At 38.6% G+C, this 27,140-nt stretch overlaps 1 protein-coding gene and 1 long non-coding RNA gene across 3 annotated transcripts; one reads left to right on the forward strand and one right to left on the reverse strand.

Annotated features, from left to right (window-relative positions):
* Positions 1-230: 230 nt before the first annotated feature.
* On the forward strand, positions 231-3,135 carry LOC113282347. Of its 2 annotated transcripts, XR_003326841.1 has the most exons (5): positions 231-592; positions 710-857; positions 981-1,070; positions 2,007-2,087; positions 2,756-3,135. It is a non-coding gene; the product is annotated as an uncharacterized LOC113282347 (long non-coding RNA). The 2 variants fall into 2 exon arrangements; XR_003326840.1 differs by having other exon boundaries at positions 710-1,070.
* An 18,287-nt stretch (positions 3,136-21,422) lies between these two features.
* Positions 21,423-22,046, reverse strand: LOC113279408. Its single transcript, XM_026528099.1, has one exon. It carries the CDS (start codon positions 22,044-22,046, stop codon positions 21,423-21,425), a length of 624 nt encoding a protein of 207 aa, XP_026383884.1.
* Between the last annotated feature and the right edge of the window lie 5,094 nt (positions 22,047-27,140).

Consider the following 27,140-nt stretch of genomic DNA (forward strand, 5'->3'; position numbering starts at 1 on the left):
ATTTTACATCATATCTTCAATTGATTTTCAAATGAGATCAATATTTTACAGTGGTGTTTTCCTACTTGGATGGTTCAGATTAAACCATCTTGAGAATTACAGTTTTGGGACATAAAGAACGGTCGAGATCCAATAATCTTGACTCTTGAGATTTACATTTTTTGGGACATAAAGCACAGTCACGATCCCACCATATTCGACGGTTTTTTTTTTTAGTATATACCCATTCATTCCCCTGAGTTATTAATGTCAGCCATTTCTGTTCTTCTCATTTATGAAACCCTAGCTATTCTCATCAATTCTATTTTGTTCTATAACAATTGAAAACTATGAGATGGTTTTCTCTGAGAATTTTTTTTCGCTTTGGTATTGATCGATAACATGGAATCATCGATCAAAGGATTTTTCCTAAAATGGTTCATTCTTTTAGCAGATGGAAGGACACATTGAATTTGCAAAGGTAAATAAACAACTTAACCCAAAATGTTTTACATCATATCTTCAATTGATTTTCAAATGAGATCAATTTTTAATTGATTCTCATAAACCTATGCGTATCAAGAAATCTGTCCAATCGATCGATTAATTTCAGGTACGACTCTAATTAAGGTTCTTATATATTTCTCCTAATTTTGGGTTTTGATTTTTCGGTATGAAGCCCTAGAATTCTTATTCTCAGTTCATTATTGTTGTTATTTTGATTTTTTAGAAGGGAAATTAAGGTTTGCAGATTTGGCGCGGCTCCAGTGTTGCTTCACCTGTGCAAGGTCATTTCTTTCAACTTTTTCTCGGTTGATTATAACAGTTTGTTGTTTTTCTTGGGTGTTTAAGGTGGTTTTTGATCGTCTTAATTATAGGTAATTTATCTGATTATGTTTTATCAATGAAATTACATTTGTTTAACTAGATTATGTTTGTACATATATCACGGATTCTGGGGTGGTTTAACACGTTCCATTTTGATTTTATATATATTTCAGTTTTATGTATTAACTTCATATTGGTGTTCAAGTCGTTGGAGTATTACAGATGAAATTTAAGTACAAAGAAAATTGAGTGACCAAGTTGAGGTAATCTTCATAACATCCTTCGGATACATGCCTTTGAATGAATGAGATTTTAAATGACATAGTTTGTGAGCTTTCTATAAGATTTGGGTCTTTTATCTTACATGTTTGTTAACTTACTTTAACATTTGGGTCTCCTATTTTCTTACCACCAAGGCAATATAGGTACTGATGGTAGTTTAGCGAATTGTTTAACCTACACTAAACTTTTTTCTTTAAAGTTGTTTTTGTTCTAATTTTACATTTGTTGGTTAGGCTAAGTTCCTGTCTACTTACTACTTGAGTTGAGTTACTGATATTTCTGTTTTTGCCAATGGACAATGGCGCATTAGACAGACTAATCAAATAATGAGTTCTAGATGAAAAAATGCATCACAAGTTTCCTTTCAAGCGGACATTTTGTTTGTCTCTGTATTTAAATACAACTTTCTCCGAAGGATGACTTCATATTTGTGAACTTTGGAATTTGTGACTGAAGCAGAAAAGCTAATGGGTATAAAGGGAAAAAAAATTTCCCTCATCTTACACACTTTCCGTACGATGATTTAATTTTAGTCAATTCCCATAATTTCATTGAAGTACAATTTTGCAATTGAAATCTAACATTTTGTTAATGTTAAATTTTGTAGGTTTAGTAAAGCTAATAAGTATTCCCTCCGTTCCTTTTTAATAGGCTGGTTTTCTAAAATAAATGTTTCAAAAAAATAAGCTGGTTTCCTAGTGGGGAAAGTCAAATGTTACTTTAGTTTTCTGGGACCATTTTTCTCTTAACTTCTTTTGATGACAAGTGTCATGTGGACCATTTCACTATACTTTTTTTTGCTGACAAGTGTCATGGGGACCATTTCATTTCACTTCTTTTATTGACAAGTGTCATGAGGACCACTTTTGATGATTAGTTCTCTTAATATCCTTAATTTTCTCTAAAAACAAAACCAGTCTATTAAAAAGGAACGGAGGGAGTATATTGTTATAGTGACTCTCATACAATTGGGAAGAGAAGCAAGAGATATTGAATAGGTAATCCAGTATTCTCTCAGTACTCTTTAGTTGTTGTTGTTTCCATCAAATTGAAATTTGTCATGGTTCATCGGAAATTTGACATGAAACATGGTTTTCCTTTATATGTTTCATACCACTGATACTTCTGTGAGTTCATTAAAGAAGACTATCTTTTGTAGTGCTCGGAGTCGTTGTTATTATTACATTTTATCTAGAACTATGCCTACAGAAGCACAAGTTCCCTAATTTCTTGCTTACTTTTGGATGCAAACAGGCAGTTAATATGCAATATCTAATATGCCTTTAAACCCATGTTTTGAGTTTCTGGAAGATGAGTTTATTAAAGTTGATTTAATTAGTACATAAAGTGTTTGGTTATATCCGTTGGCGAAATTTTATTTCTTGGAAAACTGTGATCCGTCGGTATACAAAAATGGGTAGATGTTGAGAAGTGTTGGAGTTGTTCAAAACTATAATGAATATTGACATTAAACCCACTATTGTTAGGTCTTTCAAGCAATTTTCGGATGAGGATCGGAAAATTTCTGTTGTTTTTACCGGTTGCTAATAAATTGAGCACTTATTGTGTTTTAGTAGTTTGTTTGTTCTGAGTATACCAATTTTCATGTTTTCCGGGCCAGGTTATTTTGATGCCACACTAAGATAAGATTTTAATTTTTTTACAGTGATGAATATTTAGATTCGGAATACCATGATTAGTGGGATATGCAGAAGATGACCTTTATGGTGAAGCTCCCGAGATGTGATCAATAGATAGTATATCTTCATGGCCACTATTTTTAAAGCATAAGAGATCGAACGTAGAAGGCTTCATTTTTTTTGGAAAGGTATTGACTCAGTTCTATGTATGATTTATCGCTTTTCACCATCAGTTTGTGCGGTTAAGGTGGTGCATTAAAGTGACTGTTGTCACAAACCCGTCTTGAATGAACGGGTCAGTGCAACTGACTAAGTGGTGGTCCGTAGATATGGAAAAGTGGCAAGTACTTGGGTGTATTAAAATAGTGATGTCCTAATGAAGAGGGTTGCTTAATGATTTTGTTAATGTTTGAGTTATTTTTCTCAGCTAGATTGTAATTTAATCGGTTGTCCCAATCATCTAATAGCTTTTCCAGATTAAAGTACATTGTAACTGCAAAAGAATAAATATGATTTGATATTAATACATTACCGTAATATTCATTACTGTACCTTACATGACTCAGATCTCAAATTTCTATCTGTTTTCACCTAACTTTGTTGACTTAATGGTGAAGGTATTTTGATGCAGTTAAAATGCCCGAAGTTGCACATGGAGACTCAGTTGCTCGGCAATCTATCCGAGGTTAAAATTGTTTAAGTTTTGAAGGGGATCCCCTTCAAGAGCTAATAGACTCCATCGTCAGTTTTCTGAATTTGTTTGGAGATGGAAACTGTAAACACCTAAGTGCTCTCCGCTCAAAGAACTACTAGAAAGAATTAGAAAGAATAGTCCCTACTGCTTTGCTTATTTGTTTTCTTAACAAAAAATTTGGACGGCACCTTACAATATATATGAGATGGAAACCCAATGGAATTGCAATGTTGTTCGAATTTCGGCTTGAAAATTCCATTTATTTTCTTCTACCGCAATATGAATACGAGCTTATCAAAATTTTGGTGGAACTAAAATCAAAGCACTAACCAAAAGTATTCTCTTTTAGTCCTTGGTCGAACTTCCATAATGACGTTGCATCAGTATGTTCGCTAGATGGAATTTATGATAACAAATTATGCATAAATAACTTTAAGCATCGAGCAGATCAAAGCACACCTAGTCTAGAATATATAGCACAGTTTGGATAATTTAGGCTTTGTAAAGAGTGGTCAGGATTTGTCCTTGGCAAAGATAAATCCATGGCCGTGGTTGTCCAGACCACACACATTTTCTGCATGTGTGCCTTAGGTTTTAGGGATATGAATGAGTGACCGTGGGTGCTTAATCGTTTTCAATAATTACCCAAAATCCTCTACCCTCGAGTTCTTGGTCTTCCTTCCTTGCATTCATGAAACATGGAACACGCAGGTTTCATTTTTTTTTCATGGGAATGTTCACCATGATTTTGAGCTTTAGTTTAGTCCTATGATCGATCAGAATTGCCAAAAAAAAGTTAGTTCTCAAATCAATTGTTGCTGCAAAACTGAAATTACGGGTATGGTTTTGCCAGTCTTGGTTTTCTGATTCCTCGAAAATTCGAGATTTGGTTCATTATTTGTATTTAAATTTGATTTTGACTCATTATTTGTATGAAATTTGAAATTTGATTAAAAAGGGTTTGTTAAATTTTAACCAAGGTTTATGTTTCAGATTATGCCATGGTGATCCTGATTTTGAACTAATTGCTAGGGGCATATGCATTGATAAAGAACAGCTGGGGTTTGTTTAAAGAAGAGATAAATCAATGGTTGAGGTTCTCATGAAACACACATTTACACCCGCTCATATTATTTCGTGTGCGTGGGATTATTTCATCCCAGTAGAACGCTTCAGTTTCCCTCTATTGAAGACGGAACGATCAGCGAAGAGAATATCTTGCATTGTATAAAGGTATTGATTCAAAAGTTAGAATAGGTTCGTTTTGCTCCAATTTACAGAAACCACCGACTTTTTTTTTTTAATTTTCTATTATTTATAGAACATAGGGCTTTCATATTTTGGAATTTGTTGAAAATCAGTTAGTACGAAAGTGGAGCTAGTTTGATCAGATTAATAAAATTCTCCTTATTTGTTCCTACATGATTATTATTATTTATTTTCCTTCCACTGACTATTGGGTCAAACTATGTAGTGAATAAGGTATTGTGCCATTCCTTTTTACGTTTGCAATTTCTAAGCATACTGTTACGAAAGAGTGTTCTAATGTCTCTAAAAAACTAACGATTTTTCTTGCAGTAAAGTTGAAGTTCACTTCAGGAATGAAGGAGCAGCAGCAAAAGAACATGACTGAAGAATGTCATCACGACATGTTCCCTGTTGAGGAGCTTGAGGTTATTTTCCCCGATGTCAATGTCTATACTATGTTTTATTGCAGCCATAAAGTGCCAGCATTATAAAGAAACATCAGATCCAAAAACTGTATCTTGAATCGTTTTGGGTTGAGGGACTAGGACTCGCCTTTGCTCTTAAATCTTAATAGATGAAGAACGAAACCTGTTGCAAGAAACTTAACTAAAATTTATTTTGATTATCAGATATTAATTATTAAGATTAACAAAAAAAAATTCAATTACTATTCCTGACAAAGGTTATCATCTTAATTTGTTTTATTTTGTGTTTATTTATTGTTCATCCAGATTGATTTATGTTTAAGTTGCATGCAAATAATTATTTCTGGTTCAATCAATAGGTTTCTATTGGAGGATGCACCAGGCTGGTTGATGTCCCAGTAAGTAATCGCATCAGCAGTGGCATAAGATATACAATATATCCTTACTTTGTTCAATTATATCTTTCCTTTGGCAACACCACTAGTAATTTCAGGAATGGTGTGAATTTTGAAGATGGATTTATAGAGGTTTGATGTAATATATGGCAGTCTTCAATTATCTTCATGCCAATCTTATCATAATTTTTGATTCATTCAAATAATACAAAAATCGTATTTAAAAGCAAGTGAAGTCATGTTTTCTGGATAGAGTTTGATGTATATATATATGCCATAGCTAATCTAAAAATTTGCTGGAACAGGTTCTGGCTACGACTCAGTTTTCTTCTTTCCTTCAATTTGCTGGAAGGAAGCGGTCCGAGGAACAATTGATATCGTGAGAGTTCACCTGGATTTTGAGATAGGTATGCTTAAGGTTTCACGTAATAGTGATTAATATGTGTCACAATTAGAATACAAGTGTCTATACATAGCTGCCTACTGAAGTTAAGTGCTATTACGGTCCTTGTTTTCTCGAAATTGTTGGGAAATTATGAACATATTAGCGGGATATGAAAATTTTATTAGCTTTTGTTTGGAATGTGATATTTAGCTTAGTACATGTACCAACTGAATGTAATCATTGACGAACCAATTACAAAGATTACAATCCAAATTGTAACCTTCGGGTTTTTTTCTTAATCTCTCGAGAAAAATTGTTCTTAAAAACCATGCTTGATTATTCCAAAGACATTCTTGGAGGCTGGGGTGTACTAGGGTTGAACTTATATATCTAGATAGATTGATGGATTGATTGATCTGTAGATAGGTGCAAGCTCTTCCCGTAATATCTAAAGTTTCCTGTTCTTATACACAATAGTTTTGTCCCTTGAGCTACCGACACGATTGCTTGTCATGGAGTCTTCCAAATTTAATTGTATATGTGATTGCTAAAGATGTTGCAGAGCTAGGTTATGGAGAAATACTATCGAATTGCATTGATTGTGATGGTAAATATGATTACGTTGGTTCCTTGGTCTATGTAGTCCTTTCTCTTATCCTGTTAATTATTATTTCTTAAAATTTTATTTCAGTTCAAATCTTGGTTAGTAAGTGTTCAAGCTCATATTGGTTAGACACCTTTTTAGTATCGAAATTCCTTGTTTTGGGGTTTCTACTTGGACTACCTTGATTAATAAGTGTTCATGCTCATATTTTTAATTTGGATCCTTTGAATTTCCCACTTTTTGCTTTAATATAGTTGTAGGTTTGATAGAGTCCTATTAGGGCCGGTAAAACGACACATTTCTCAGAGGTTTTTGAGAATACTAATGCTTCAGCTATCCTTGATGCGAGTACATTTCACATAAGGAGGTAATTCTTAGAAACTAACATAATCGAGAACCCAGACATCTAAGATGTTGACTTCTGATGAGTAGAAGTACCCTTGAATATTATTAGGCGAGAAGAAGATAAGTAGCACTACACCATTGTAAGATTTCAAAAAATAGATTCTTTTATATGGTTGCAGTTATCGATTAAGAGTGTGAAGAAACACTATCAAAGAAAATTATTATACATATGTTGAGCGGTTGTTGAATCAGTTGATCTAGAACTTAGTACTTCAGGCAACAATCAAAGTAAAGTACTACTTGAGAAACTTTTAATGGTGATAATCTTGATATGCATATGTCAGTTAACCCAATTTGTATGAGGTTGAGGAAGTGAATTTTTGTCTTATTTGAAATAAAATTGTGAAGGCTACATGTTATGATGGAGGAGTAAAACTTATGGTTTAGAATTGTTTTCTTCTGTATAAAAAAAAGTGTTTTAGTTTCCAAAACTATTAATGATAAAGGTGTGCACAAGGATATTACACGTTTAGTGACAGCGTTGTGCTATGATCTGATCGAGCACATGCATGCTACCAATGTGATGCCATAAATTATTGAATGAGACATCTAGTTATTCAATGTCTTCTTTTTCCCATGAATTACAAAGTTGTTATTGTGTTTGGGCGAGCTGTTATGCTTGATATTAACTTCAGCAACCTTACTTAGTGTATCAAAATAAAAAGGGTGGAGGGATAAAATAAAACCGTGCCGTCACAGCACGGGTTAATCCCTAGTTATCTATAGGTTTTACATATTTTGAAAAAGTAGTATGTATTGACTAAGGGAGAGAATATATCATTGTAGTATTTCTTCAAAATTATGGTGCAATTGAATTTTGAGGAAGGTAACAATATTATGTTTCTGTATACGACTCATGAGTAGAATATGTATACCTCATTGCTCTAACGAGTATTCTCATAAGTTTTTATCGCTACGGATCTTCAACAACAAAGTGTTGAACGAAAATATGAAGAACATTAGAAGAACTTGAAGTACGAAGAATTCAAGACGTGTGTTGAAGAACCAAGGAAATCAAGCATAGTGGATTGAGATGAAAAGTTTATTTATTATATCCATATGTTTTAAATATAGTTTTGTCACTAAAATTGACAAAGGGGGAGATTGCTAGAACATTGCTCGGTTGAACCCACAAGTTTTGCTATCTCAAACTTGTTGTCAATGTTAGGTGATCAAAGCTATATCTTGATTTCTAGTCTACTAAGTCAGGTTTTGGATAGGTTATAATTGTAGATGAGTATCAGAGATCACCCTTGAATATTGAAGATCGACGAAGACATTTGGAGAACTTCTGTATCAGGTATGTGAAGACTGAACCATTCTATTTTACTTACTATACTATAATTCTATCTATTGAGACTATGTCGTATGACTTATAATAGATTCATAAAGAAGATGTTTCCAGTCAAGCTTGTCTTGTGAGAAACTTCGAAATATAATTTAGCGATTAGATGTTCAAAGGTCCTTAACAATATTATATATATGAATTAATTTGTGGATCAATTGAAAATTTCCCATACGAATGATTATATCACATGGGAATGTGTCAAACATCATAAGAGAGAAATATGAACTTACTGGAATTTCTATTCAGGGTAGGTTGGCGAACTCAGTTTGCAAACCATAGATATCTGAGATACAAAAATACAGGAAGGTTGGCTAGCCAGTTCGCAAACCACATGTTCAGTTGGGAACAGTTCACGAATCCGGTTGGCGAACCGTGGTGAACAGATTTTATAAGTTGAATAAATTGGTTAGGTGAACCTGGTTCACGAATTGTGGTCAACTGAGTTCGGTAGTCTAGTAGGGTTGGAGAACCCGGTTCACGAACCGTAGCACCTTGACTCGTGGAAAATCCCTACGGTTGGAAAACCGTTGTACCAACTGTCCCGACAATGTTTAGAAGATGCTTAAAGACTTATCATTTTAATATGTTTAGCATTGCTGGAACTCTCTTAAACACTTCTGAGAATTCATTGATCACTTAAACACTAATGTGTGTGAACTATGATTAATTTCTTAGGTGTTTAAATGAACATCAAATAGCTTTTAGTTCTTTGACTAACTTTCCAAACCGAACAGTTGTTATACGCGGCTCAGTAACTGAACCTATGTGTTAGTCTTCTATTGTAGTTTGAAGACCTAATTTTTTTGCTTGATTCTCAAGTTATCTTAACTTGAATTCTAAGCTAACCCTGATCTTTGAAAACTATAAATATAACAGCTCTATCATTTGGGAAATTAAATTACTGAAACCTTGTGTCCTAGTTGATTCTAGAGTCACCTCTATTGACATTTTAGGTCTACGACTAAAAAGACTTTGCTTGGATATTCGTGAAGCCAGGTCCGACTATCTCTATCTTGATAGTTTGTGTATCCTGATCTTGCTTTTTGTTATTGAGGTTTTTGTAATCTCTTTCAGGAAAGATAGATAGTAATCGCAAAATATTCTCGTCTCATACTTTGTGATTCCTTAAGATAAATATCTAAAGACTAATGTTAGTTGATCTTTCGACGATTGTTGTTGGGAGGTGGTCAAGAATTTAGGATGCTCTTCGGGAGTCGTAAGTTACGGATTTATGAGTTTTGCTTGCTTGTTTATTACAAACATATTTCAGACCTTGATCTTTGATCGAAACATAAATCCAATAGGCTTATATGTTAGAGGCAGATTGGTATCAAAATTCTTCACTTCGGCTGAAGCAACTCTTAGGTTGTAAAAGATGTCAGCTAAAGGAATAAAGTGTGTAGAACATTGCGAGGTTCAAGAGACGTAAGGAGCGGAACTGTAACTAAAGCGCTTGGAAGGTGGATTCAGTCTCAACTACATTCCGGTCCAAAGTCTGCTAGTAGGCTAGTGTCTGTAACGACTTAATGCAGTGTAGTATTCAATCTGGACGAGGTCCCCGAGTTTTTCTGTTATTGTATTTTCCTCGTTAACAAAATTCTTGGTGTCTTGTGTTTTCCTTTTCCACATTATATTTTTTTATATTTATAATTGGATTTATACAGGTTTGTTCATATTCAATCTAAGTAGATACGCCCGCTTAATTGTAATTAATTAAGAGACTAGTTTCTTGTAGAATTCGTATCTTGAAATATAGATAACAAGTTTAATCGCTTGTCAGAATTCCGATTGAATTATTTGGATACGACTAGATTGAGCTTGGATATTGATTTTTGAGATCGTCCAAGCATTCTGATTAACAATCAGGTTCACAACCTGTGTGTATAATACATGTTGATTGAGTAGAGATTGAGATATTAACTCTATATACATATTGACTAGGATCATTAAGTTCGTGTACTTAAATGTATTAAGTTTTGTCCATGCATGCGTTTTGGGGTAAAAACTGATTCTGCTGAAAATGGTAAATTTGGGTGTATCGCCGAGAAACGATTCTAAACCCTAAACAAATGCACTGCACGGGAGTACTTTAGATTCGAGAGATCAATCTGTACAATTCTGGCCTAAACCAAGAAATGGCCGTTCTAGCCTTGCTTCGGTCACAAATGAAGGAGAAGGGTTGATCTTAAGGAGGGAAGCGAAGAATGTGTTGAGATCAGAATGGTTAACTCTAAAGGTGTGGTTATTTTATGACTTGTATCAGAATGTGAAACTCGCTAGCGGAATGAAAGCTATGAGTTCTTTTGTTCTTTTCTGGATACTTGTGTTGATAACCGTTGTCGTTGGTTGAAATATGATGAAAATCTATTTTATAATTTATAGTTGAACGCACCCTGATCTCATAGGAAGTGGAAGTAGTTGAGTGATGGATAAGTGGGGAGTCGTGTAAAACATTGAAAACCACGTTTTACTATGAGGGAAGACGGGTCAGCTTACACCCAATACTTCTCATAATGGGCGTGTTGCACACCGCATGCTGTAAACCGTCAGACCAATACCCTGATGAAAATCCCCCAGTTTGTGACATGTTTGATGTCTCGAGTATTTTCATGGAAAATATGCAGCAGGTTGCTGAGTAGGTCTTGTTTGCAGGACCTAGTTATTTTGACCAATTACGCGCAAGCTAAGCGACGGGCGGGTCATATGTTACAAGTCAAGCCATGAGATTTTCCGCAAGAAATAGTATGTAATTCTTTTTAGGTTAAATAATTAAATAATTTGTGAAATCGATATTTATAAAACATCGTTTGTAATCGATGCGTATAAAACATCGCTTTTATGCAAGCAACTCAAATAATTGATGCTCATAAAGCATCGTTGTATCAGGCTCGTTTAAATTAATCGCAAAGCTTAATGTATTAAAAGGAGCATGGCCGACCATCTTCAGGAAGCTGCCAAGAGCTATTCGTGCACGCCAAAGGTGAGCAGGTCGGTCCTTATAGGAGAGTGATGGATGGTAGCTATTTTTACATCGTATTGGTCGGCCCAAGTTAAATCTAGACCGGTTAAATTGGCTAGCCAGACTGGTGGTTGAGATGATTTGCGGTAGTTGTTGGCTTCCGTTGAATTTATTCAAGACTTTTGTAGGAAGCAGGACCATCCACCTTTGAGCATCCGTTCAGGAGCCATACAGGTAGATCGTGTTTGGATGATCAGTCCTCATGGAAGAGGGATGGACGGTGATCACGACGACATCTTATTGATCCCCCAGAATTAGATCTGGGCCGGTCAATTTGGCCAGCGAAGTTGGATGGTTGGGACTTTGCGGAAGTTATATACTGTCGTCGATCGAACTTGAGGCTTTTAAAGCCCTGTGGCCGGCGCTCTTTGGGTGAGCGAATCGCGGCGTTGCTGGCAAGCCTAGAGCAATGCCATTGGTCGGGACTATAGCTGGGCCGCCAGTGAGCATATCCGTACCTTGCTAGTCGATTAACATCAAATCTAGGCCGGTCAATTCGGCTAACGAAGTTGGACGGCCGAGATCGTTTTGCGACAGTAATGCGTTGCCGCTGGTCGAAATGAGGTTATTATGGTCATGTGGACAACCTGTTTTAAGCTAACGGTTTTAGGTGTTAGTCGCGGGCAGGGAGTAATTCGATCAACTAGGGATGTAACCGGGCCGCTAGTGATCATATCCGTACCTTGCTCGTCGGTTGGGATTGAATCTTGGCCGGTCAATTCGACTGGCGAAGTTGGACGACCACGATTTATTTAAGACTGGCATATGCGGTCTTAATTCCTTTAAACCCTTTTTTATCCGCGCATCCGACCTACTTTTGGCTTGTGGTTAGGTTTGTTGCTAGCGTGCCATAAGAATTCCAATTGGTTGAAATTATAGTGGGCCCGCCAGTGAGTATCATGAAGCTTGTCTGGCCGCGTTGAGGGGGACCAGGCTCATCGAATTGGATGGCCAAAACGTATGGTCGTGATCGTTTTGAGACTGACATGGGTAGCCTAATGTTTTGGGGTAAAAACTGATTCTGCTGTTTTTGGTAAATTTGGGTGTGTTGATAAGAAACGGATTCAAACCCTAAACAAATGCACTGCACGGGAGTACTTTTAGATTCGAGAGGTCAATCTGTAAGACTCTGGCCTAAACCAAGAAATGGTCGTTCCAGATTCAATTCGGTCACAAGGTGAAGGAGAAGGGTTGATCTTAGGGAGGGAAGCGAAGAAGGTGTTTGAGATCAGAATGTTGAATTATGAAGGTGTGGCTGTTTTATGACTTGTATAAGAAAATGGTTTCTGGCTACCTGTGTTGATAACACTTGTGTCCTCTGTTGAAATAGGTTGAAATCCTATTTATACAAGTCATGTTCGAGCACCCTGATCTCGTAGGAAATGGAGGTGATTAAGTAGTGGAGAAGTGGGATTGCGTAAAAAGTGGTGATCACCACGTTTCCATTACGAGGGAAAACTGGTCACACTTTCACCCACCACTCTCATTGCTGTTAACCGTTCGTACTTTCCTGACACTTTCTCGTAATGGGCGCGTTGCACGCCGCACGCTGTAAACCGCCAGACCAATACCCCAGTGAGCATCCCTCAGTTTGTGACATGTTTGATGTTTCGAGTAAATGGGTCAAGTCGTGAGGCTTGCCGCTAAAAGCAGCATATAGTGCTTCTTAGGTTAAATAACTACATTATTAGTGAGGCCAATATTCATAAAATATCGTATGTATTCAATGCACGTAAATCATCGCTTTTAAGAAAGCAGCTCAAAATAATCGATGTGCATGGAGCACGTTGTTTTAGAGCCTGTCTAAATTAGTCGCGAATTGAACGTCTTAAAAAGAGTATGACCTTCCTCTTTCAGGGAGTTGGTAAGAGCTACGCACATACCCCAGAGATTGGACGACCGGTCTCTATGAGAGAGTGGCGGCTGGTAGCCATTCTAGCATCTTATCGGTCGGCCCAGGTTAGATCTGGACCATTTAAATCGGCTAGCCAAGTTGAGTGGCTGAGATGGTTTACAGCAGTTGATGGCCGCCGTTATATTACATGGAAGCAACACAACTAGTTACCTTTGGTCGATCGTTTGGGATCCTTATAGGCTAGTTGTTGATTGGTCGATCACTCCTCATGAAAGAGGAGTGGATGGTGATCATGACGACATCTCGTTGGTCATCTGAAATCAAATCTTGGTCGGTCGACTTGGCTGGCGAAGTTGGACAACGGAAACAATTTGTGGCAATTGCTAACTGCCGTTGATCCAATTTTAGGGTTTTAAAGTCGTGTGGCCAACCTACTTTGGGCCAACGATTTTGGGCGTTATCACCCTGCTAGAGAATATTCGATTGGTCAGCACTATAGCCGAGCCACCGGTGAACGTATCCTCATCCTACTCGTTGAGTGAGATTGAATCTAGGTCGTCCGACTAGGCTGGCAAAGATGGGCGGCCATGATCGATTTGCGGCAGTATCTTGTTGCCGCAAACACAATTTAGGATTTCTAAAGCAGCGTGTTCACCCTACTTTTGGCGAGCGATTATATACACTCTTGGCTTGCCGTGGGAAAGTCGATCGACCATGTGTGTAGCTGGGTCGCCGGCGAACACGCCAGCATTCCTTTGATCGTTCAAAGGATAATCTAAGCCGTCCAACTAGGCTAGCTAAGTTGGGCAGTCGTGATGTTTTTTTTTGAGACCGTTTTTGTCGGTTTTGACTCGTTTCATCTCCTTTTAAAACAGCGTGATCACCCATGTTTTGGCGAGCGTTCAAGGGAGTAGCGGACGAGCTAAAGGAATTTCGACCGGTCGGGATGTTAGTGGGCCCGCCTGTGTTTATCATGACGATCGCCTAGTTCCGTTATGAGTAGGCTAGGATGGTTGAATTGCGTGGCCAAATCGTTTGGCCGTGATCATTTTTTTAAGACTGATATGGACAGTCTATATTTTCCTTAAGGAATTTAAACGCGTTCGATCGCGGTGACTTTTAATTAAAAAGTGTGTAAACACGCTGATCTCTTTGTCAGAGGGTGGTGTAGCCTATGTGAGTGTTTTCATGCAAGTCTCAACATTGACACTTTGAGAGATTCATGCTACCGCGCTACGAGTGAACATTCATCATCATGTCATGCCAATATTGAGAGTTTAGCTGAGAACACAGCATAGGAAAATACTAGGCAGGCGGTGCATTAGTGAATAATGCGGTATGTTAAAATTTACATAATATCTGGGATTGTTGCTTCACGCACCATTCTGGATAAATTTTGTAAATATGTTGAATTTTGTGAGTGAAAAGGTTTATGCACTCATCACTTTTAAATGGCTTTTGTTCCTTTGCAGGATGTCAGCGTATTAAAATACAGGGTTTCACGATTTTAGCCCTAAACCGAAAACCACCATCAACATTAAGTCCCCTGCTTAGCACGTAATAGTGACATTATTGCGGGGTAAGTACTAGATGGTGACAGTCAGGAGATAAATGATCAAGTCAAAGTGAATAAACATTACCAAGGAAGTGACAGCTGTCTCGAAACAGTAACTCAAGACACCAGACTGCAATTGTGCCTCTCGAGTACGTTGATTATGGTCCATCCACGCTAGCGAGCATGTTCTGTTAGGATTTCGAGTCTAACAGTCTTCTCCCGGATTTAACTAGGGTTTCAACAAGAAGCACGACTTGGTTGGCCTTGAATCCTTGTCTATCGGATATTCATGTTGAGATTGTTCAGCGTTCGCCTCTTCTTAGGGTTTCTGCAGCGTATATACATATGCAGGTGAAACTAGACCATCCTTCTCGATTTGGAATAAGATTCTCTTACTGAATCCATATGTTTTTCATCATGTCATACATAAGTGGATCATCTTCTTCGTCTCGGTCAGATCCTTCTACCAAACGCAGGCGGCTTGTATCCAGAGTATGACTTTAAGTATCTCCTGATTTTGAAATGGTAATTCGTCTTTTCTTTTGACGTCTAATCATCTTTTTTTTAGAGTGGACGAATCCCTGAGCCTCATGATAATTCCCATGTACGGATCCTCAGAGTCAAGAAGATCATACCGGTATACCTTTTCACTGGTGAACATGTATTCATTTGTCATGGCCCGTAAGTAATAATAATATATTATTTTTTGTAGAGGTACCCGACTGGAACATGTGTAACAGTGGTTGACGATGATGATCTGACCAATCCTCCTCCTTTAAGTTCAAACACGCCTACTGGTGCAGATCTGGAAGACGCTAACTTGGGTGTCTTCTCCTACGAGTACCCCAATGCAGGTTTTCCGTTTGATATTCACATGAAGTGTTTGTCTTCTAGTTACCGGACTTTTGGTGAATTCCTGGTACGGAAGGAGTTTGTGCCCTTGTACACGTGTAGATGGGGAAAAACGATTTGCTGGTTTTTACGGAATTGAAGAGACGTCCGTGTGGAGACTCCTTGGACCGAGCGAAATGTTGGACCTTATACAGATGCACTGCAAGAAGGGAGTGCTTTAAGTTCGAGAGATAAATCTGTGGGACTCTGGCCTAAAACAAGAACAATGGTCGTTCCAGAGTCAATTCGGTCACAAGAGAGGATGGGTTGATCTATAGGAGGGAAGCTGAGAAATGTGTGGGATCAATGGTGATCTGAGATTGTAGGTGTGTTGTGAATTCAGCGTAAGAACGCTCTGAATGATTGAATTTTATTCAAATGAGAGTGATTGCTCAGACGATGAGTTCGTGTAGACGAAAGATTGTCTGTATGAACTTGCCGAGAAATTGCTTGTTTTAGACGAGTGTTCAAGTATCCGAATCTTTTCCTTTCAATCATGGTTCAGAGGTCTTTTTATATTACTAAATTAAAAACACCATGATCCCATGAAGTGTGACAGTTGCTGGAATCAGAGAGTGGGGAAGTGGGAAATCATGTTAAAACCAGTTGCTCATCGTGTGGAGACTTGGTTAATTTTACACCCACTACTTTGCTGACTCTTCCAACTGATTGCACGACTTGCTCACATTCTCGTCGTGGGTGAACACACGTCCCGTAGACCTCCAGACCAAAATCCTAGTTAATATCCCCCCATGTGACACGATTGATATCTCGTGATTGTGGAGTCAGTTGCCGACTTTATGGGACGATGAGTCCATGTATTGCTGAGTTGAGCATGATTTGCAAATGTTCTGAAACTCATGAATTAAATATGTCTGCTGAGACGAGGTATTATTATGTTGATTACCTAAAACGAGCAAACTGTGTTGCTGAATTGTTGAATATTGATAGTTGAACCAATATTCTTGAATCTGAGCAAATATTGCTGGTTCGAGCAAATATTGCCGGTTTGAGCAAATGTTGCTCATTTGATGAATTGTTGGTAGCAGGACCAAATAAAATATTAATTTAATATACTGACTGCTGGGTCGAGCATAATAAATAAAAATGTTGATAATGGAATCAACATAAAATTATCAATTTTTTAATCTGCTCAGAATCATGTTTTTGCAGAGCCCTGGATTCAAGAACCCTAATTTTAATGAAATGATGATTTATTAAAAATCAACCGCCGAGTGAAGAAGGGACCGGCTACATGGGATGATGACTCCACCATGTAACGCCTAGATGCTCGAATGAGCAAAATACCAAAGTCTCTTGAGGACCAGTTGGTGAAAGAATGATTAAATGCTGGTTTAATCATTTATTAAAATAATGCTTGTGTGAGCGATAGATAACAAAACCTAGCCATGAAAAGATGAGGGACCGACCAAAAGGTCATGGGACCGTATCTTGGTGACCATGGGACCAATTGATGGTCGTTTGAGCAAACCCCCAATTGTTTGGAAAGAGTTTGAACCTAATATGAGCAATTGAGCAAATTAGGTTAAAATCATTAAAACGAGTGGGACCGGCTGTTTGTAAGCCTTAGGGTCACCCTTGGTCGGTCAAGGGGATGTGCCCGTGTCACCATAGTGTCCGTGTCTCAGTACTGAGAGTTTCAATATTTTCCGATGCGCGTTTGAGCAGCATTTTGAGAAAATATGCAGAATCCAGGGTTTTGCTGAAACTAGGAAAAATACATAAGATGATGAAAAATAATAAATAAAACAGAGAATTGCAAGGTGCGGGACCGACCACGGATAGGGCATGGCCGGCCGGCTGACAAGCACGGTCCCACACTTTTCCCAGTTTTATGTAATTTTGGGTATTTTCTCTGAATTGAGGGAAATCCCATGAAACCGGAGAGTTTTATGAAATTAGGGAACTTCCATGAGATGAGAGAAATAAGAAAATAATAAAATAGGGAATGATGGAGTATGGGACCGGCAATGTCCAAGGCATGGTCGGCCGGCCAACGGGCACGGTCTCAGGGCACTCTTCCCAATTTTATGTAATTTTCATGATTTTAGAGAATTTTCATAAAATCAGAGAGATTTGTTGAAATCAAGGTATTTTGTTGAAATCCGGGAGTTTTCATGGAATGAGGAAAATAAAAAAATAACAATAATAGAATAGGAGGCGTGTGGGACCAGCTAGGGCATGACCGGCCGGCTAAGGCCCGGTCCCACGAGTTTTCTTAATTTTATAATATTTTTCATGGGTTTAGGAAAAATTCATGAAATCGGGGCACGAGTTTTCTAAATTTTATAATATTTTTCATGGGTTTAGGGAAAATTCATGAAATCGGGGAATTTTCATGGTTTTAGGGAAAATTCATGAAATCGGGGAATTTTCATGGATTGGGAAAAATAATAAAATTATGGGGACATGAGGTGTGGGACCGACCACGGTAGGGCTTGGACGGAAGGCTGGTGCTCGGTCCCATGACACCTTTCCCTAATTTTATTATTTTCTTGACATAAAGAAATGTCATGAGATTAAAGAATTTCCTTGAATCGAAGGAGATTTGCTCGAACGAGAGAATTTTCATGAGATCAGGGAAAAATAATAAAATATGATAAAATATAAAATTGGGCGTGGGACTGGACACGGCATGACCGGCCGGCTGGTGAGCCTAATCCCTGGCGCCTTTGTTAGTATTTTATTATTATTATTTTTCTTTCCTATTTTGCATAGGTTCATCGTTCATTCGCATTTTTGAAATGCTCGTTTGCGCATTCAAATGCTGGCCTCTGCATTATTGCTAAGTACACTTGCGCCATTTTAGTCAGGGCTTATTCGATGCTCAGATGCCTGTGCGTTGAATATTTATCACTAACCCGTGGAATTCTGCTGGGAAGAACCACGAATTGAAGTGACGAAATATTACGAAGAATCATAGAATATTGCTGGATATTCAGACGATTAGAGATAATTAACTTTATGACTCTATACTAGCAGGCATGTTGTCTAGGAGCATTAATTATCTGAAGGTGGAGTAATATGAGCTTGCTGGAACGTCATATTTCTCTTATATAGTCAGGGAAAACCAGGTTGCATCCTGAAGACGTTATCGCTCTATACTAGCAGGCAATCTGTCTAGGAGCCGTCCAATCTTTCGATTCTATATAAAACTATTACTGAAATTGCTCAGTATTTATGAGATGTGTCGTGGTATCAGCTGAGAGACTACACATCTACATACACTCTGAGAGACAGCCTTCTCAGTCAGAGATTTTATGGCATGAGCTTTCATGCGAGACATGAATCTCCATACTCGTCCGATTGCCGGATCAGGAGCATGTATAATTACTGAAATTGCTCAGTATTCATGAGATGTGCCGTGGTCTCAGCTGGGAGACTACACATCTACATATACTCTGACAGACAGCCTTCTCAGTCAGAGATTTATGGCATGAGCTTTCATGCTTGAAATAAGAGACATGAGTCTCAATACTCATCTGATTGCCGGATCTGTAATGTGGTCTTACAATTTTACCCTTGTCGAAAATCCACCATCTACAACACGAAAATAGGGAAGAAGTACGACAACATTGCTACCAGGAATGTAGTGCGACATTGCTCGTCAGTCACTACGGTGAACTGTCTTCTTCCCATGGTTGCGGAGATGGAAAGTAGATCCATCTGTGATGTTGCTGAATCAACTGTTGAAAAGTGGGAGAACATGGTATCTACCTGTAAATCCATAGAGTTCAACGTGAGCTGGTTGCAGCAGTGCATTGATATTACCAAAGTTGATCGAGCTGGTATCATTGCCAATGTTGTTCCTGCTGCGGAATCTATCTTGGAAGAGGAAAAGGCCTTGGATGCGGAATCTGAGAAGGTGGAACAGGCGATCCAAAATTTGAAAGGTAGGACTGAAAGGTATCAGGATAGGCTGAAAATGATGCTTTCAAGGAACTACAACTTGTTGGATGGCCTTTTCTGAGCCGTATTCATTTTTTTTTTGAATAAGTAGGCATGAGAACGTTTGATCGTTCTCCCTTTGTTTTAGGTCTTGAACATTGTTTTTGGAAAATAAATAGCATTGGGTTTTGGTAAACTGATAATATTTTTTGAATGATGTTATAGTAATGAGGTTCAAACTCTCGGACTTGTGAAGATTAAATTTAAAGATTTAATAAAATTATATACAAAAATATTAACAAAGTGCGCGAGAGGTAACCAAGACACTAGATTCCACTATGACGCAAAATTGAATGATACATATTTCAAAACTCTAATTATCTTTTAAGACTCTTATTTCTTAATTCATAAATAATCTGGAAAATTCTCAAAAATTAATTGTATCCCCTAAGCATAGATTATCTAAACAAAGCATAACCTATCTAATTGAATCACAACTAATGAAGAATTTTTTTGCAAACAATTAAAAACTCTGCAAAAGCAGTGATTGAGTGAAGTATAAATTATAAATTAAAGAGAATAAATAATTACCAATTATTCATGCGTAAATAGCTTCCTCATTGCCTTGGTTGTGAGAGAATTAGCCTCTCATCATGTTGGAAAACCTCTCAAAGAATTTCATTGATGCTCAAAAATGGTTTACAAATGATGAGAATATGAGAAATATAATAAAATCGGGCTTGTAACAGTTATAAGTGTTACAAACCAGCTGTTACAGAAAACGACAGACAGAAAGTGCTGTAAACACTGTGCTGCGACCCTCTCCTCTGTGTCGCTGACATTGTTGAAAAACGACTGTCTCTGGGAGTCTGTTCTTCGCGTTCTTCAGCACCAGCAGCAGAAAACAGCAGCAGGAAGCTTGCTGTTCATCTTGATTTCTCACTCCCCAGCCCTTCTAAAGCCCCCCAAACTCTCGACCCCCATCCATGATACCTTGTGAACATATTTATACGTGATTGCGACATTGAATCTCCTCCATTAACTCCAAATAATCTTCATTTAATCGGGTTATTTTCTTTTCATTTTTATCACTGATATTGATTTTCACGCGTTCTGAAGCTTCCATATTGCCATATTTAACTTCTTCACACTCCAAATAGTGGTTAGGTTCTTCCAAACACGAGAATTACACGTCTAACTCGCTGTAATCCCGTGAATATCTTCTTCCGTGTACGTGCTGCCCTGTTTTCTTCTCACAGATTTTTCAGCCAAATTTGATCAAAACAAACACCCATACCAGCTTTGTTATGACATATCACGTCTACCCATTAAGTTTCAGCCCTTTAGTCTACCCAGAAATCCTTCAAGAATCGATCGAAAGTTACACAGTTGAGAATAAAATTTTCCCGCCAAAACGAATTTTTGAAATGTTGAAGATGGTGTCCCCATAACCAAACTGGCGGTGCGAATAGCAGGTGCCCAACTAAGGTTCCCCTTATCCAAATTGAGGGTGCCTTTAGTACTTTTCTCTGGGAGTCCAAATAGCACTTTTTGAGCAACTTTTTCCACACAAGTGTATTTCTCCAAAAACACCTACAAACACACAAAGCATCAAAATTAGTACAAAAATCAAGCACTAACAATAGAGACATTGAGTACAATTTTGACACAAAAATGTGTCTATCATAAACGGATGGAGTTTACATTAATAGGTTTTAACTAATGAAGAACTTGATAACTTAGATATGAGAAGAACAAAAAAATGCTTGATTGCCGTGTCGCAAGGCAGCGAGGGGTGGAATAATGGTCAGGCGTAGTATTCCTTGAGCCACTTTCCATTGATGACTACTTCCAATTTACCTCCCTACTCTTTGACGATCTTGTAGTAGCCACTGTTATAAGCCTTGGTGATCATGTAGGGACCTTCCTATTTTGGAGAAAACTTTGGTGCGGCCATGTCTTACTGAATGTGCTTAGCAGTATTTAACACCAGATCTCCAATTTTAAAAACTCGTGGTTTTACAGCTTTATCGTACGCTCTGGAGATCCTATTTATAAACGCTTGAGCGTGTTCTTCCGCTTTAACTCTCCTGGAGTCCAGAGTATCTAACTCCGCAATTCTGGAACTCGATGCTTCGGCCTCATTCCATTGGACTCCGCTTGCTGCTGCAATCCTAGCTGATGGGATTTTAATGTCTGATGGGAGAATTGCGTCTGCGCCATAGACAAGCGAATAAGGAGAAACGCCAGTAGAACTTCTAGGCGCCGCCCGATATACCCACAGCTCCATTGGCAGTTGTTCGTGCCACCTCCTGGGATTATCGTGCACTGTTCGACAGAAGTTTCGAATCAGAGTTTTGTTAGTGCTTTCGGATTGCCCATTCCCTTGAGTGTAATAATGAGTGGAGAAGACTTGCTTAATTCCGTATTCCTCGAGCAATGCTTGTACTTGCTTGTTAGCAAAGGGAGTGCCGTTATCAGTAATGATGTGTTTAGGAACACCAAACCGACAAATGATGTATTCCTTAATAAATGTTGCGATTGTCACCCAGTGGTTCCCCGTAGAGCAATAGCTTAAACCCATTTGGTAAAATATTTCGTCGTGGTTATGATATACTCATGCTGTTTTGATGATGGTGAATTGATTTTCCCAACAATATCAAGTCCCCAGCTGTAGAAAGGCCATGGACTACTCACTGAATGAAGCGGGGTGTAAGGCGCGTGGATGAGATTCCGGTGGGTCTGACATTCATGGCAATTATGAACGAACGCTGTTGCGTCATCCTCCATAGTTGGCCAGTAATACTTTTCATGTACTTGGAGGAACAACTTCTTCTTTCCTTGGTGTTCGCCTTCATGCGTTTCCCTTAACATAGTGGTGATTTCAGATTTTTCCAAACATCGTAGCAGATTGCCTCCAAAACTCTTGTGGTACAGGATTCCTTCATGAAATACGAATCTTTTGGCCTTTTGCTTCATCTTGGACGCATCCTTTTTGTTGGCAGATAACACACCATCACAAAGATAGTTGATGTATGGTTCTCGTCAGTCCCCAACATAACCAACGTTAAAGACCTCTAATTGATGTGGTGGTGCTTGAAAACTGGAGAAAGAAGCTTGGAGTGATCGACATTGGGTCTCCATATCCGGCCAGTAGTAGCTAAGGCGTTGAAGACGTCGGTAAAGAGTCACCACTAGTGTTTGTCCACAAATATCGCCATGAATACGGTTAAGTTGTAGTTGTGCTTCTTCGTCTCCGAGACATCTTGACAGAGACCCATCTGGATTCCGGTGATATAACACTCCATGAAGCATGAAAAAGTTTTGCAGGGTTTTGAGACTAACCTTTCCTTGGGAGAGCGAACTGTTTAGCTCTTGAATAATTGGAGTTCTCCAGTCGTTGGCTTCATCATCTTTGGATTGTGAGAGCCATGTTGATGCCACAGTCCGTCTCCTCACGATCAAAGTTTCTTCCAAACCTTCAAATTGCAGCTTCGAGGCTAATGCGGCTAGGCAATCAGCGTGTTTGTTGTTATTGCGGCCAATATGGATTATGGTCGCATCAGCAAAGTAGTTCAATAGCTTTTGCGCCTCAGATCTATAAGTGGCAAGACTCTGTAGCACCCCAAATCTAGAAGCTGACTAATCCAAGAGACTAGCTAAATAAAGAGGCACTAAGGATCTAAAACATCTAATTAAATACTAAGAAAGAGGTTCTTATCAAAGATTAACCCATCCCAAAATGTAAAGGAAAACTAATTTTTATTACACACAAATAATATATGCATACACATATCATATACTAACAAAGATATGCGTGGATTTCACAATAGATAGATTTGTAAAACAATAATGAATACAAGAGAGTTCGTTATCAATTCCCACGTCTTTTGGTGACAAGCCTCGCCTACCTCGAGATGTTCAATCCACTGGATCATCCTTTAAATCGTCCCTTGTTAATACAGATTAACTGTTAATCACACAAGCACTCTAAATATTAGCCAAAAGGCTCATGTAAGGCTCATAACACAATCTCATACAAATCTCTAGTCAAAGACTAAGTGAACTATCTAATTGTTTTAAGCCCATTTATGGTTCTATACCTTTTCATTATCTATATTTAGTACATCTAAAGGTTCACTAATTCAACTAGGTTGTTTCTATAGTCACTAGATAAGTCTAATGAATATCTACAACTTTGTAGAAGGAACCCAAGGCTAATTTAGACTATAAGGGTCCAAAACATCAAACTAAGAATACATGGCACTGAGCCCAAGTCCACTAGACTCAACCATTACACAAGTGCTGAGTTGGGTCAACTAACGGTTACTGATGGTCAAATGGTTCAACTAATAGTCAACTTCCAGTCAAAGGTCAAAGTCCAGGGTAAATGGTCAAGGTCAAGTCAACTGAGTCAACTCAGGTCAAGATCTGTAACTCAGTGAGTCTAAACGATCCAACTCAGTCAGATGGATAAAGTAACAGGCTAAAACTTAAGAAACAGAAGTTCATACAAACAACACCACTAATATCAATTCTAACAATTCAATAACTTTGCTATCTCAACTTCATCTCTAATCAAAACAAACTATCAACCTTCGTCTTACACAACATTACAACCAAATCCAGTTTCACAACTTCACTATCTTCATTATCACTAAGTCTTATAACCTGTGACCTATAACTTGTCTTTAACTGTAGTACCAGCAGCATCACTACAAACCCTGTTGTTGATGGTGGTTTTTAGTTCAAGGTCAAAATTGTAAAGCCCTGCATTTAATGCGCTGTCATCCTGCAAAGGAATAAAGGCCATTTAAAAGTAATGAGCGTCCATGCCTCGTTTACTTACATATGTATTGAGCAATTCAACATATTTATGAAATTTATCAGAATGGTGCATGAAGCAACAATCCCAGATATTCTGTAAATTTTAACCTATCGCATTATTTATGCATGGCCCGCCTAGTATTTTCTTATGCTATGTTCCCCAGCTGAACTTTCAATGTTGGCATGACATAACGATTAATGTCACTCGCAGCAGAGTAGAACGAATCTCCCGAAGTGTCAGTATTGAAATCCACATGAAAATACTCGTGTAGGCTACACCACCCTCTGACAAAGAGATTAGCGTGTTTACACACCTTTTAGTTAAAAGTTAGCATGATCGAACACGTTTAAATTCCTTAAGGAAAATCTAGACTGTTCATATCAGTCTCAAAAATGATCACGACCACACAACTTGGCCGCGCGATTCAGCAAGCCTAGGCTATTCCTGACGGAACTATCCAATCACCGTATTAACCACCGGCGGGCCCACTGTTGCGCTAGTCGATCGAATCCTATTTTTTTCATTCACAAGCGCTTCAAACGTCAACCCAAACATGGGTGTTCGCCAGCCCTAAATCCTAAATTGCGTCAACGACAATATACAACTGCTGCAAATCATCTCGTCCATCCAACTTCGCCAGCCTAGTTGGATGGTGTAGATTTATTTTTAGGAAACTAACAAAGCAAAATTGTGATTACCGACCATCCCTTCTCCACAGGGAGCGATCGACCAAGTGATGGCTCGCCGATAGGGTCCTCAAAAAATCACCCAAAAATGGTCGGTCGTGCTACTTTCAAGACGCTCAATCCGTGACTGATTCGATCGAGCTCAAACACAGCGATGCTTATAGCACATCGATTATTTTGAGCTGCTTGCTTAAAAGCGATGCTTCATACACATCGATTATAAGTGATGTTTTATAAATATTGGTTTCACAAATAATTTATTATTTGACCTAAAAGCACTGTGTGCTGCTTTCAGCGATGATTCCCACGACTCGACCCACTTACTCGAGACATCAAACATGTCACAAACTGGGGGATGATCACTGGGGTATTGGTCTGGCGGTTTACTGCGTGCGGCGTGCTACGCGCCCATTACGAGAACGTGTAAGGGAAGAACGGACGGTTAACATCAATGAGATAGTGGGTGAAGGCGTGACCAGTTTCCCCTCATAGTGGAAACGTGGTGATCCACTCTTTACACAACTCCACTTCTCCATTGCCTAATCACCTCCACTTCCTACGAGATCAGAGTGTGCTCGAACATGACTTGTATAAATAGATTCAATCTATTTCGACAAGGAACACAAGTGTTATCAACATAAGTAGCCAGAAACCATTTTTCTGATACAAGTGATAAAACAGCCACACCTTCATAATTCAACATCCTGATCTCAAACACCTTCTTCGCTTCCCTCCCTAAGATCAACCCTTCTCCTTCACCTTGTGACCGAATTGAATCTGGAACGACCATTTCTTGGTTTAGGCCAGAGTCTTACAGATTGATCTCTCAAATCTAAAAGTACTCTCGTGCAGTGCATTTGTTTAGGGTTTGAATTCGTTTCTCATCAACACACCCAAATTTACCAAAAACAGCATAATTAGTTTTTACCCCAAAACAACTGGCGACCACAGTGGGAGATTAATCTCTCGGTTGCAAGATCAATTTTCAATTTCTTTTAAATTTTCCCAAATTCAAAATGGTTGGTCTTAGGATCAATTCAACTCCAAACTCCGAGCAGAATCTTTTAAATGGAGATGCTCTTCCTTCCAACGCTCTATCTGATCGCACAGCCAATGGAGAAATTCCAACCCTGGTAGAATTGGCTCGAGTACATGAAATACACACGAGGGACATGGACGTGATGAAAGAGACGATAGAGAACATACTCAACTTGCTCGTGAAGCTCACATCAGATTTGAGCGGCTTCTCTACTCCGGAGATTCCAACAATGAGGACTAACTCTTCAACCGATGATCATCCTCAAGTCAATAGCTTCACCACCAACCAGCAGCCAGTGGACCAGGAAACGATTTCTTTAGTGGAAAATTTGTGTGAACTTCTACACCTCTCAAAGGATCAACGAGCGTAGACGTTTGCTACAATCAATCAGATAACTCTAGACACACGTTTGGCTCCTTCGAGCAATCAAGCCTTAAAAACATCAGAGATGTCCATAAATAATGTCACATTTACTGAAGATGGCATGATGGCAGAGGAAGGTCACAACAGAACCCTGCATGTTACTGCACGCATCAAGGGTTCATAATTCAAAAGAGATCTTATTGACACGGGAGCATCCTCGAATGTCATCACTCTTAAAACTCTCAGGACAGGCCGGGTTCGACCAGAAAAAATCATACGACATCCTACCATGATAACGGACTTCGAGGGAAACCAAACTAGCACGTACGGGTATGTTAATTTGAATATATCAGTAGGACCTGTCCAGTCGAAAGTAAAATTCGAAGTGATAGAGAAGGAGCCAGAATACCATATGATACTAGGGAGACCATGGATTCATGATAATAAGATTGTCCCGTCAACGTATCACCAATGCCTGAAAACCATGCTGAATGAAGAAGTTGTTCGCATTCCTGCGTCATTGTCTCCTTATGCACCGATTTGCGGCATGGAACTGTTTGAGCCAAAGGAGAATCCACAAGGTTCATCAAGCAAGGTTTACTGCATTCCGCTTCCCACGTGGGCTTCGATCGAGGAGGAAGATCGTCTCACGTTACTGAGCAGAGAGACCAAGTATTGTGACGCGCCTCCGCTAACAGGACGCACTAAATCTTCTTCATCAAGCGAGGGCTCATCTCATCTCCATACTAAGAGGGAACATGC

Source organism: Papaver somniferum, chromosome 5 (genome assembly GCF_003573695.1).
Source record: "Papaver somniferum cultivar HN1 chromosome 5, ASM357369v1, whole genome shotgun sequence".
In the NCBI taxonomy this organism is placed as follows: Eukaryota; Viridiplantae; Streptophyta; class Magnoliopsida; order Ranunculales; family Papaveraceae; genus Papaver; species Papaver somniferum.

Bases quoted from the DNA above. Each gene is read 5' to 3' on its own strand.
- LOC113279408 (XM_026528099.1), bottom strand. From the start codon at position 22,046: ATGGGTTTAAGCTATTGCTCTACGGGGAACCACTGGGTGACAATCGCA.